General features: G+C 32.7%; 2 protein-coding genes across 7 annotated transcripts; both read right to left on the bottom strand.

The window, feature by feature from the left end:
• Nucleotides 1-602: 602 nt before the first annotated feature.
• On the bottom strand, nucleotides 603-10,068 carry LOC110818087 (Pseudouridine synthase family protein). Of its 6 annotated transcripts, none has more exons than XM_088210010.1 (15): nucleotides 9,894-10,068; nucleotides 9,470-9,529; nucleotides 9,276-9,375; nucleotides 8,747-8,819; nucleotides 6,614-6,659; nucleotides 5,862-5,972; nucleotides 4,954-5,026; nucleotides 4,138-4,231; nucleotides 3,908-3,968; nucleotides 3,680-3,810; nucleotides 2,894-3,011; nucleotides 2,297-2,420; nucleotides 1,420-1,533; nucleotides 1,191-1,265; nucleotides 603-934 (listed from the first exon to the last, which is right to left on the bottom strand). In XM_088210010.1, exons 1-15 carry the CDS (start codon nucleotides 9,981-9,983, stop codon nucleotides 894-896), a joined length of 1,311 nt encoding a protein of 436 aa, XP_088066136.1. In that variant the 5' UTR covers nucleotides 9,984-10,068; the 3' UTR covers nucleotides 603-893. The 6 variants fall into 6 exon arrangements, with proteins under 6 accessions (XP_088066136.1, XP_088066142.1, XP_088066150.1 ...); XM_088210016.1 differs by having other exon boundaries at nucleotides 1,191-1,280; nucleotides 9,324-9,375; nucleotides 9,894-10,067; XM_088210024.1 differs by having other exon boundaries at nucleotides 1,191-1,280; nucleotides 9,942-10,065.
• Nucleotides 10,069-10,419: 351 nt separating this feature from the next.
• LOC110818086 (uncharacterized) lies at nucleotides 10,420-11,314 on the bottom strand. Its single transcript, XM_022046846.2, has one exon. It carries the CDS (start codon nucleotides 11,228-11,230, stop codon nucleotides 10,511-10,513), a length of 720 nt encoding a protein of 239 aa, XP_021902538.1. The 5' UTR covers nucleotides 11,231-11,314; the 3' UTR covers nucleotides 10,420-10,510.
• Between the last annotated feature and the right edge of the window lie 1,652 nt (nucleotides 11,315-12,966).

The following is a 12,966-nucleotide window of genomic DNA, read 5'->3' on the forward strand; positions in this document are numbered from 1 at the left end:
GGAGATCTTTTATATAAATAGTTATTATTATAATTAATCTTTTGAGGAAGTGTTCACAAAATTGATGATATTAAAGAAAATGTTAAATGAACAAATACGATATAACAAAGTATAATTAAAAAAATACGTAATTTGAATTTAAATAATTAAAACCATAATTTAGTAAAAAAAAAATAAAATTATATTTACCCTAATAAAATATAGACTTTGAAATTATGTTTTGTTTTTTTTTTTTTTTAATAAAATAGATAATCAAAATTTTAATATAGTATGTTTATTGAGATTTATCTAATATAAATTTCGAATTTACTTCTTAAAAGTATTTTATATGTACATGAATATGATATAATTTTGTAACGTAAACTTAAGAAAACTTATAAATTTGAATTTATGGGAGTGGTGGAGGATGATGATGACGGGGTAAAATCTTTGGGACAACTTTTGAGTTGTTTTGGGGTCCCTTTTTGGTTCTACTTTTCATCTGTCTGCGGGTTGGTAGGGGAGGATTTGATTTCAAGCCACGCCACCCCATGGCCAACCAAAAATTTGTCAAGTACCCTTTTATTCCTGTTGAATATCAGCTATACATATATATATATATATGTATTCTAATTATTGCCTTAATTTTAAATTAAATTAATTCACATATTTTTTAAAATATTTAAATTAACAAGTAGTATAATTTAAATAAGTCTAAATTGAAAATTTGACAAATGCTCTCTCCTTTTATGCGTTGGTGTCTTCCTTCGTGTCTCTCCTCCTCTGGGTGTGCTTCTTTCTCTTACTTCTCTCTCTCTCTCTCTACCCTCACCATCCTCACTTTCTTCATCTTCACCTCAGTCATAAGTATGATGCTTTGAATTCTACATATGCCAACAAACCCTTCACCTCAATCATTTGGTGCCTAGCTTGGCTCGCCGTTCTTCATACGAAGCTGAAAATGGACCAACAAGCAGAAACTTCACACAGTGGGCAAGAAGAATTACAGACTTAAAAGACAAACTATGTCTGCTAGAAAGATTGAGGAACATCGTACTTAAAACACATTAATAACTCAAAACATATTTCAGAAATCTACTAGCCATGTAATTGGGAATTCAGACAGCTTTTTTATGTACTAAGAAAAGTTCATCTTTACGGCAGCTTGAGTGTCAAATTCTAGTTGTATTTAACAGTATAGCAGCACTTACGCTCAGTTGGCCGCAACAAGAGAGACACATGGGAAGTCTTCTTACTAACTGTTCTATCATTCCTCGAGCTCTTATCTGAAGGAACCAAAACTGTTTTCAGGAACACAGATCAGATCAACATAGAAAGGTACGAAACCGTGTTAAGTTTAATGAAAAATAATACAGAGCGAAATTGTTAGGAGGGAGGGAGGGAGCGGGGAAGCCAAGAAGAAAATCATTCAGTCTATACCTGTACTGTCAGACAGAGGCAAACAACTCAAAAGAGCATCATGATAGATTGAAGATTGGAGTTGGTAAGTCTGGCATTCATTCTCCAGGTGTGAGCGCAGTGCTTGCCCAGCATCTTTGCATAAAAATAATAAAACATCTAAGCTCGCTAAAGATTTCTAGTTAACATGATTGCTGAAAAGCATCTGATGAGGAAAGGTATGGCAGCTTGCAGACTCTTAAGTGCATTACTTATGGCAGTTTGTTTCATTATACAACCTAGGAATATCTCAGGAATGTAATGCCTATCATGCAACAACCATTATTGCAATTGTTTGATTAGTTTAATCATAATTACTTTTAATTACTGCTACTGAAGAAAGTTGGAACACTAATTCAAGTGTAAGGTGTCATGAAAGAATATTACAATCTAGCCTAATCACGAAGTTACTCTTAACACCATTTTATCCATACTCAGCAATGTGAATTTCAATTAATTGATCAATTTTTAAAAATTTTTAAATCTAAATATTTTTATAGATTTATAATTATGATGTGTTTTGGTATTTTGAATTTTTTTAATTAATTGAGGTATTTTTTAATTTTTCAAAATTGAGTATAAAGGTATTTTTGGTATGATTAACCATTAATAAATATTTTGATGAAGTTACAATGAACTACTTATAACCTACAAAATGCTAATGGAACTGTACTATAATGAACTACTACTTATTCATGATGAATAACAATAACATTTTAGCTTTATTCCATTCAATGAATTAAACGTACGATTAATGAATCATTAGTATCAGATACAAATTCTGAACTTATCAATCTCAAGATCGTAGACATATAAGAAAACAACAAGTTCAGACTATGCTTTGAGAAGATTCAAATACCTGATGAGCACGTGAACTTAAGACCTTCAAATTCACAGGATTGGAGGATCAAAGGAATCTCGGGGGCCATGGTGTACTGAGGTTTCCTTGGTGTCTTCTTGGTGTCTAATAATGTATCTATCACCTATAGATGAAACCGACCAACTTCAATTTCTGAATAGAATAAGGAAATTTGTAGCTGGGAACTTTTGACTATAAGATTCAGTCAATTTCAATTTCAACCATCTCCGTTCTTCAATAAGAAACTTCTAGCTGATTTGGAGTATTCATCAGAAAAATGGTTTGCTTGTTTATCCAAAATAACACTTAACAGTTAGGTATGCTGGGCATGTTGATCAAAGATATAGTATCTGAAAGCTTCATGCTAATCACAGATTAGTTCTTGTCCCTTGAATGCATATGTAAACATATTCCATCACTTCAGATGATATATAAGTGATGAATATCAGCCCTGAGCTCAGAAATAATCTATAAAAAATGAGGCAAGGATATCACAGTTTTATCTTCTCATATCTATCTGCAGCTGTCCCTTGTTGCAACATATAACTGATATATTACGTATAAAAACGACTTAGATAGAGGCATTTGAATACATACATCAACAGATTCAAGACCTTGGCCAATCATGAACAACACAGCAACCATGCACCTAACTTGGTGCCAGAGGAAAGCACTGCCATTTATTTTAATTGCACAAAGTTCACTACCATTGTAACTGCAAAAAAATCAGAAATTATCAACCTCAGGAGGCATCATTTTCTACAAATGATGAAAGAACAACGCACCAAAAATCTCCTGCGACCAATGATGCCCAGTGTTGAGAAGAAAGATATCGAAGCAAATGCAGAGGATTTAGAAGCATGAGGAAAATACAATGTATTATGATAAATAGACTTCTGCACAAACTTACCCCTAAGAAACCAAAAACATCCTGAAAGGGATTTTCAACAGATTAAGCAAAAGAAGTTTCATGGTCTATCATCTATATATGGTACATCCTGAACCCTGTTCTTTTCTTCTCTTTGCTGATTGCCTATTGCATGTCACATCCCCGGTCACAATCACATAGGTCCTATCACTATTGAAAGTGTCACCTTCAGTAGACAAATCTACACTTTTAGGAACAAAAGAACAAAATGCTATACAGATATATGACAGCCCACAGAGATCTATATAGCAATAAGAAACTCAAAGTCCTTCATGATGCCCACAAACCTATGACCAGAATCCGATCAGGCATAGCACTAGATAAAAAATAAATAAATAAATAATTTCTCAAAGAAGCTAGTACAAGAAACTAAAGATAAAGGCCAGGTTACTTCTTTTTACATATGGAACAGATTAAAAGTGGATCAAAAAAGTTATATTTTTACCAAAACCAACCTTTTATAATAAGGAGAAATTTCGAATGATGTGACACAGCGCCTATAGTTATGAACATTTGCAGCATCCATTTTGCAGAAATTTCTGAAATCATGTTCTCCAATAAACTTCTTCCCTGCACTCCCCATAGCCTGGCATGGAATATGGCACAAGAAACAGTTAGCAAGACCAAGCAGCCAAACCGTAGATTCCAGGAAGGTAATAAAGCATAAGGAATTAGAAATGCACCAAGAGATTCATATTCTTTCTCCAAAAAAAATATTTATATTCTCTACCCAAACAGCTGAATCTGCATTCATCAACAAAAGCAAGATAATAAGGTAACACCTGAAGAAACAAATATAAAGGTCAGAAGAGTAAAAGTTTTATAGAATCCCTCAGATAACCATCCTTAGCTAATATAAATTTAGAAAATGAACTATATGTTAAACATTATGAGTAGTAAGTAGTATGAGAACCTTGCACTAAAATCAAGTCGAATAGGAGACCAGCCAATAATTCGAATATCTTCTGGAAGGGCACGATTCAGTATTCTCACGTAATCAATTTCTCCTGAGAAAGAGAGAAAGAGGTTACTTTCACATAACACTTACAATTACTTTGCAAAATTTCCAGTAAATAAGAGATTTACCACTGAAACTCTTACAAAGAATCAAGATGTACTTTCACATGATTATATACTAATTTCCATGTTTTTTCGCATTTTAAGTGGAACTATTAATTTATGCACTATATAATTGATATGTTTCTTACACAAGCAAAGCCCAAATGCTATCATCTTGACTATGGCCTAAGTTAGACATGGTGATATCATATGAGCCATCCTGAACTACAAATCCTATTTATATGTCACTATCCACCACCTGAGAACCGATTTTTTGTTAACCCCAAAAACTGGCATTTAGAAAAGCAATAGTGAATACTACTCCCAGCTTGTTCTTGAAAACAGTTATTATTTTATCTTTTCATTTTCTTTAAAAATAAAACGTAACAGAAAATACATTTTTTGGGTAAAAATTAAATTTTTTTTATGAAACTAAAAGATAAAGTATTAGAAACCTTGAAGACAAAAAAATTTGTTCTCAACATTCTTATGATTTGTATCTCTAGATAACAGTTTTCTGCGTTTGACCATAACCATTTTTTCTAAAACAATTTTCATTTTTATTTTTTAAAAATATGATACTTTATTTTTGTTTCTTGAGGTTTAAAACTAGAAACGTTTCCAAAACTAGAAATGGACAATTTTCTTCAAATAGCATAGTTTGTCTCACCGTCCTGTTCTCCAACAACAACATTGTTTTCATCAGCTTCCTTAAGTTTTGATCGAAGAAACAAAGCAATCACCTGTAGGAACAATTTAACATGTTCTTGACACTCAAATATGTGAAAATAAATGCTTCTTATTTACTTGACATCCAATTGATTATATAGACTGGAAAAAACCCATCACTCCCTCCAATTTTGATCTTGCCACTTTGAATAGCACAAAGCATACGATAACTGAATGTTGTTTTAAACTTTTGATTTCTACCACATATATCATTTTGTCTTTACATTCAATCTTTGCTAAGTTCGAAAAAGAATTAAAAGACAGGAAACTATTAAAAGACAAACCACTTAAAAAGGGCATGTAGGGACTACAGCGTAAAGAAGCACTGATATGTTCCTATGGGTGATATCGAAATTTTCATAGAAACAGCCAAAGCATATTTTCATTTCTAGGATACAGACGTAGGGCAATAAATAAGCATGAATGCATTTAGAATCTGCAGAGTATCACATAGATGGAAAACCATGTCATGTACAGTTAAAGTTTGTTTCAAGAAAACACAAGGTTCATTTGGAAGATACAGAATGAAATACAGAGGAATTCGGAGCCAGCAACGGTTCCACATGCACAATGCCCAAGCACCTCCATATTATTTTGCAAAATAGTGGATATGTTGATATTTCTTAGTTTATGGTATTCCATACAGGTTGTCACCAAACAAACATTTTGATATTAGTAACAGCTCACTTGTTGACATAATGCTCATTGTGGGACAAACATTACTGTAGAAAATGTTTTGCTAAAGCAATTCTATGAAGTATAAATTTCCTTAGAATTATAAACATTTTCTATCCCACAAACCATTAGCAATATCCATTTGACGGCAAGTTCTTGGTGGATACAACTTACCTGCCCAACAGATGAAACCCCCTTATCGGTTCTACCACATCTTGAGTACTGAGATTCCTTCTTGTCACCAACTAAAAGCCTTGTCTTCACCAAAGCTTTGAAAATTTCAGACTGCAGAAGCACTAAAGTTATGGGCAGGATCTGATTCATATGGTGAAACTAATTATATGAAGTAATATCAAAAGCTAACTCATCATTCATGAGTAAATTCTGTAATTAAATTTTTCTTAAGACGAGCATCTTTAAGGACTTCTGCAAATTGGTATCAGGCCATATCTTGATCATGGACCAAACAGAGAAAAGTAATAGCACAGCAACAAAAACATATCGTTGTTGTCTTTTTCTGTATACATAGATATATATATATATATATATATAAGGAGGTGAAAAGATTGCAGTATAGTATAACCAATTTTTAGCTAAAATACATGTTTAACACCACAAAAACAAAAGTGGTTCCCTATACTTCTTGTGAAAAAGAAAATGTGGTTCCCTAATCCTTATAATCAATCCATGGTGGCAGTTACCTATGTGCATACTCATTGGTTGACAATAAATAAATTTATTTCAGCGGAAGCAACAAAGTAAACTACTTAGGTACCAGGTGCTTCCTATTGTTCGATTAAAAAGTAGATCAACAATATTCCCGTGAAGTGGACATCCGTAGCTACATAGTTAATTTTGATGTGCTACAATTTCATGTATGTTTCCAATAAAAGACAATCTTGGAAGAAGGGTTTGAAGTAACATACCTCAACAGTTGGATCCATTTGAGCCTCTGAAGCAAAACCATAAAACCTGTAATATAAGAAATTAGCTAAAGTTTTACCCTTCCACCACAATTTAAGAAAATTATCATTTTCTATAGTCCAGTAAGCTATAGAGGCAAAAAGTTGATGAATAAGTAACAGAATCAGGAGTTACATAGTAGAAACTTGAGGAGAAAAAGGAAAGGACATCCAAGTAATGCCAAGCCATAATCACCTAACCAGCTAGCTTTAGACACCAAAAGATGCCATACCAGCAGAGTTAAAGGTACTAATTCAAACTACAAGGTCCTTGTAGCAAACGATAAATAACTATATGCACATACAACACTTGACTCTTTTCATGTCTTTGCAAGTGAAAATCCATACCTTGGAATTCTCTTTATGCAGACTTCAATTATTAGTTAATCTGGGTTTTAAATTTAATTGAATTGGGCTAAAATAAATTGGGCTTATCAAGAGATACTCAATAGCCATAAAGAATGGATTTAACTTAGTTAGCTGGTACTCTAATTTTAAATACATTGCTGGTTAGTTCTCCTAATCTATATAGATACGTAATCGCCCTGTAAATCTATATAAATATATAAAGTGATAAGTGTTCATTACTGTTGAGAGAACATACATTAGATGGCTTATCAAGTTTTCCTATGAACTCAGTCATATAATAGTGTTCGAAGCAATCATGTGCAATCTAAAATCTGCTATGAAAATTCTATCATATTCATCAGAGGAATTTCAAATAATGGATCAATTACTGGTAGTGCATAAAAAGCCCATAGGCTTTATGATTAAAAAACCTAATAGGAGTCAGAAAAAGCTTGGTTAGTTCTCCGAATCTATATAGATATGTAACGGCCCTGTAATCCATATAAATAAATAAACTGATAATTGTTCATTACTGCTACAAGAACAAAATATTAGATGGCTTATCAAGTTTTCCTATGAACTCAATCATATAATAGTGTTCGAAGCAATCATGTGCAATCTCAAATCTGCTATGAAAATTCTATCATATTCATCAGAGGAATTTTAAATAATGGATCAATTACTGGTGGTGCATAAAAAGCCCATAGGCTTTATGATTAAAAAACCTAATAGGAGTTAGAAAAAGCTTGGTTAGTTCTCCGAATCTATATAAATATGTAACGGCCCTGTAATCTATATAAATATGTAACGGCCCTGTAATCTATCATATTCATCAGAGGAATTTTAAATAATGGATCAATTACTGGTGGTGCATAAAAAGCCCATAGGCTTTATGATTAAAAAACCTAATAGGAGTTAGAAAAAGCTTGGTTAGTTCTCCGAATCTATATAAATATGTAACGGCCCTGTAATCTATATAAATAAATAAACTGATAATTTTCCATTACTGCTACAACAACAAAATATTAAATGGCTTATCAAGTTTTCCTATAAACTCAATCATATAATAGTGTTCGAAGCAATCATGTGCAATCTCAAATCTACTTTAAAACAATTCTAGCATATTCATCAGAGGAATTTGAAACGAGGAGCTCACGAAGAACATATTAACCAATAGTTTGTTCAAAGGTAATCCTATCTGAGATGAAGAAGATTTTCAGGACCTCCTCGTCATTTCGTTATTACCAGTGTAAATTGAAGGCAACCACTGCAAAGTGATAATTTTCTTTATGTTAGAAAACAAGGATATATTGGTCCAGGATAAGTGATTTTGTTTTCCTTTTAGTTCCATCAAGGAAGGAAGTATTTAGCTTTAGTTGGTGCAAATTCAAAAAAAGATTTACTTAGTTGACCATCTAGCTGGGATCATGATTTTTTCTTTTTGAAACGAAAAAGGTAGAATGTATATAAACAAGGCAAGAGGGGGCCCAAACAAAATGATAAGAACTTTGCAAACAACAGGGATCAAATTTTAGCTGTTTCTTGGAGTTCAATGGTGCCATCTATTTTGTTCTCTCACAATGTGTGTTTAACAGCTAATTTCCAATTTCTTTTATTTCTTCTGGATTTTCTTTGGGGGTTGGGGAGAGGGAGAGAGGACTACTGACAGAATGGAAGAGGTACTATTTTTTTAAATGAGAGAAAGTATGCAATCAGTGAAGGAATGGAAAATTAGCCCATGGCATCTACCTCCTACCGAAGTACATGACTTTTAGAGCAACATATCTCTTGAAATATTTCTGCGGGGTTCCCATATTATAACCTGTATCAAAAGTTAGAGAGTGAATTTAATAAAATATAGCTAAAAGCCCAGTTCAATCAATAAATACTTCTCACAATCAGAAGCTAAATTAAGAAAAAAAAAATACATCAAGTTGGTAGCTGACTGATAACATAGTATCAGTCCATGTAAATGTAAATTGCAGTTGCTCCATCAGAAGAAGCAACTCATTTCATATGCGCCAGGAAGTTGGAAGAAAAGAAAAAGCCATAAGATTTCAAGCTCAAGGTGCTTCAAATTCTTTGGACAGCCCGGCATCTTAACATCAATTTACGTCTTGTATGTGTATCTCTCTGAGTTCTAAGTTTTATTTTCCTTCTATTTAAATTTCTTCACACCAATAGACATTTCTCAATGGATTGAAAATTCGAGAACTGACATCCAACATTGAAAAGCTGAAAGCATACTTCTCAATAACAATAAATAAGCAACAGAGACCTGGTATTATCTTAGTCACTTTCTTCTCTATTTTCTTACTATCATTACCGGCTCTTACTTTCTTGCTTTTCACGGCCGGATTCTTAGGTTTCTTCTCCATCTGCATGAAAATCACACGGTAAGTTAAAAAAGACGAACAAAGCTTAGACTCACAACCTAATAACATCTTCCATAGTTTTCTTTTTAAAGCAAACCTTATGACAGCCACAGCTGGATATCCGAGACAATAACTCTGCATTTTCAGCCTCTAGCTCCTGGTTTATCCAGTAAAAATAGCCATGTAAACAACATAAAATATAAAATTTTGCACCAGAATTTAACTCAGTCCACATTACACTATCTAAATGGATAGAGCCCGGTCGTATTTTCCAGTCAAATCAAAATTCAAAAAAGAAAACATCAAACCAATTGATCGGGTCACGTTTATACAAATACTTCTTCTACTGATTCATGATTAACGAGTTCTCTCTCCCTTTATAGCAAAAGACTCTTGTTTGAGTCATTTTCGTATTATGGAAGAGCCAAATTCTAGCATATTAAGCAGCCCGGTGAAGAGAAAGTGGAAGGAAAAAGGGGAGAAAAGAAAGAGAAAGCAGAGGAAATGAAGGAAGAGACTACTTTGACTCTATCCTGTAGAGACTCCACTTGAGATCGTAAAAGGGAAACCTCATCTACTCTGTCTGGTAAATTTGCTGCTTCGATAGACATCGCCAACGCGCAGTAACGCCCTCGATGCTCAATTGTGCCCGCTGTAGGAAAACTCGACCCTCGCTTGCTGACGGACGGGCATCTCTCGCACTATAAAACGCTGCGTTTCGGGTTATGGCCTCGGGCCGGATCATTCTTGTTTTTAATTTAAAATGTTTTTTTTTTTTTTTTATAATCCGGATAATCAATTCCGGCGCAGAACAAAAATGTTCAATACCAAACAAGAGTACCCAGTAACCAGAAGCAAACTTGAAGGAGCGAAATATCAAAACATGAAAACCCAGTAATGTATATTGTTCCACATATGATTAAATAGACATGAATTTCTAACTGAGAAAAGATGGCCAGGGCATATACTGAAAGTAAGAACTCATTATCCATATAAAACTTACAAATTAATTAAATATATATATATATATTACCTATTTTCATTAGTTTTTACAAGCCTGAAATAAGCAAAAAGACTATTAAAACTCGGCAAACTAATAAAATTACAAGCAAGAAACAAGAAAATTGCACGGCAGAAATCAGGCAATTGCCGGCGGAGATCCTGGCAAGAGTTCTGTATCAGGCACTTGCCGGCACAGGGGACATGAGTTCTTGGTCTCCAACCAACGCAAAATGCAAGCTTCGTGAAAGACATGGTGACACGGCATGTCAATTAGCTCCTTAGCGCCCGATAGCTGGTCGAGACAGACGGTACAATCACCCAGTTCACGATCATTGGTAGCCTCACCATCCAGTCTTCTCTCTTCTCTCAGCCTGAACAGAAACGACGCCGAAGCGCCGCCATCATTATACTCACTCCATTGATTCAGCACCATATTATCAATCCTTGCCAATATCTCATCAAATTCATGGATGACGCGAGTTGAGACCGTCTTGGCTTCAGCCACAATGAAGACTCCAAGGCCACCCACAATGGAGAAAATCTCTTTGGCCATAGACAAGATTTCTGTCGCTATATGGTTGCAGAATTGTTGGTCGATCCTATGACCGGAGAGGATGGAAAGAATGTACCAGTGGGCTGAGAGTGGCGAGAGACGGTCAAAATACGGCAGATCGAAGTTGAAAATCGTGGTCGGGGACAACATGCGCGTGTCCTGCAAGTTGTAGGCGCCATGCATGCGGTTTATCAATGTCTCCAGTACGTTGGTTAGCCGGAAGTGAACGCGTAGAGTTTGCGCTTGAGATTCCGGCGTGAAATAAGTTGCCTTCAGTTTAAGATTCAGTCTTCGAGGATCCATTTTTTGATTCGGAAAGAAACAGGAAGAACGAAGTACCAGAGACGCAGAGAAAGCTTGGAGGGCAAGAGAGTGATCAACAGAGCGTTTGTATTTGCAGAAGATGATTTAGAGAGATCTGTACATTAATTCTTTGTATTTATATAAAATCCCGGTCCGAATCCTCTTAGAAGGAGGAAAACCTATAAACTTTGAATTAGAGGGTTTTACTTCCTTATTTAGTTCTATTTTATTATATTTAAAAGTAACTTTGCTAAAAAGTATTGGTAAGGATCCTAAATTTTAATAATACATATCTTACTTGTAATTATGGAAAAAATAAGCATAGATGTAATTTTAGTTTATAGAAAATATGTACTTGTAGTTTTCCAAAATAATTAAAATTATTAAACGATGCACACGATACATATTATCGCGCAATTTAAGTAAATAAGACAAAAGTTAATTGTAAGAAAAGCATGTTTTCTTCGAATATTGATATGTAATTTCTTCTACCAATAAAAATCAAGTAGTGATAATACACGTTTCATTATTATTAATATGTAAGAGCATCAAATAACAGTTATAAGCAAATAACGAATAATTATCTGAATGGTTCGTACGTTACTTCCTTGATTAAATATTGTCGTATCGAGTTTAGTTGTATCCTTTGTATTTCGTGTGAATGTTATTCTTATTATATTATGATTAATGTATACGTGTTATTTGTTGATGAATATATGTGTTTTTATTAAAAATACATAATTTATAGCAGAAAAAATATATAATCTTTTTCTTTTAGTGTCATTTACTTACAATTCTTTTAAAATATGAGCTTTTTTAGGAATGAATCACTCATTTGTCGCAATGATAAAAACCCATCATTTTATGTTAATATTTTTTCTATACTCAATATTGTAATATTAACACGTGATCATTTTATAGTATTTTCGTTTATTCATATCATATCAAAATAAATATTTTAAAATAATTTTTTATGTTTAATTGTATAAAACTACTTAATTCCTTTCATATTTATAACTAGGTTAGCCGTCATTCTTAAATATTTTTTTAATTTTATTTTAAAATAATTATTTACTTACCATAAAATATTTTATAAAAAAAATAACGATATTATTTAATTACTGGCGTAATTATATAGTTCCTACCATTATGGTCGATGTTATTTATCAAATTTAAAAATTGCACGGTATAAAATTTTGTTCTCATACAAAATAAAATGTTATTTTTGATCATAACTACAATAATCTCATATTAAAATTAAGTAAAAATATGCTAAAATTTTCAAGTATATCTATAAAATCAGGTTTTAAATGATGGGTTTGATTTCTGTATATTTCTTAAGATTCTTTCAAAATAAAATTAATGTTGAAGATATTTTCCTCTCTTAAGCACATTTACTAACTTTTTCCACTTAAAGAAGGTCAAAACTTGGATTAACATTTAATTAACGTTAGTTAATTTGTGCTTAATGCTTATTAAGGAAAGGGAGTTCAACTTATCACCATGATGGTTTGGATGGATTGTACTTATTATACACTTAATTTGATTATAATAATGTGTAAATTGTATTATAATGATAAAATATTTGAAGTATTAAATTAAAATAAAATTTCAAAATTTTATCGAGTATTTTTCAAAATTAACACGATATTTTTATTAGTTTAAGTATAACTCTTATTATTATATATTTAAAATAAGAGATAAGTGTAAATTTATAAATATATTATATATTATTT

The sequence above is a fragment of the Carica papaya genome, chromosome 1 (assembly GCF_054855325.1).
Source record: "Carica papaya isolate Zhongbai chromosome 1, ASM5485532v1, whole genome shotgun sequence".
NCBI classification, from domain to species: Eukaryota; Viridiplantae; Streptophyta; class Magnoliopsida; order Brassicales; family Caricaceae; genus Carica; species Carica papaya.

Coding starts and splice junctions, on each gene's coding strand:
- LOC110818086 (XM_022046846.2), bottom strand. CDS start 11,230: ATGGATCCTCGAAGACTGAATCTTAAACTGAAGGCAACTTATTTCACG.
- LOC110818087 (XM_088210035.1), bottom strand. CDS start 9,983: ATGTCTATCGAAGCAGCAAATTTACCAGACAGAGTAGATGAGGTTTCC. Junction 9,530..9,893: donor CTCTACAGGATAGAGTCAAA/GTAGTCTCTTCC, acceptor TGGATAAACCAG/GAGCTAGAGGCTGAAAATGC. Junction 1,281..1,419: donor GCCTCTGTCTGACAGTACAG/GTATAGACTGAA, acceptor TCCTGAAAACAG/TTTTGGTTCCTTCAGATAAG.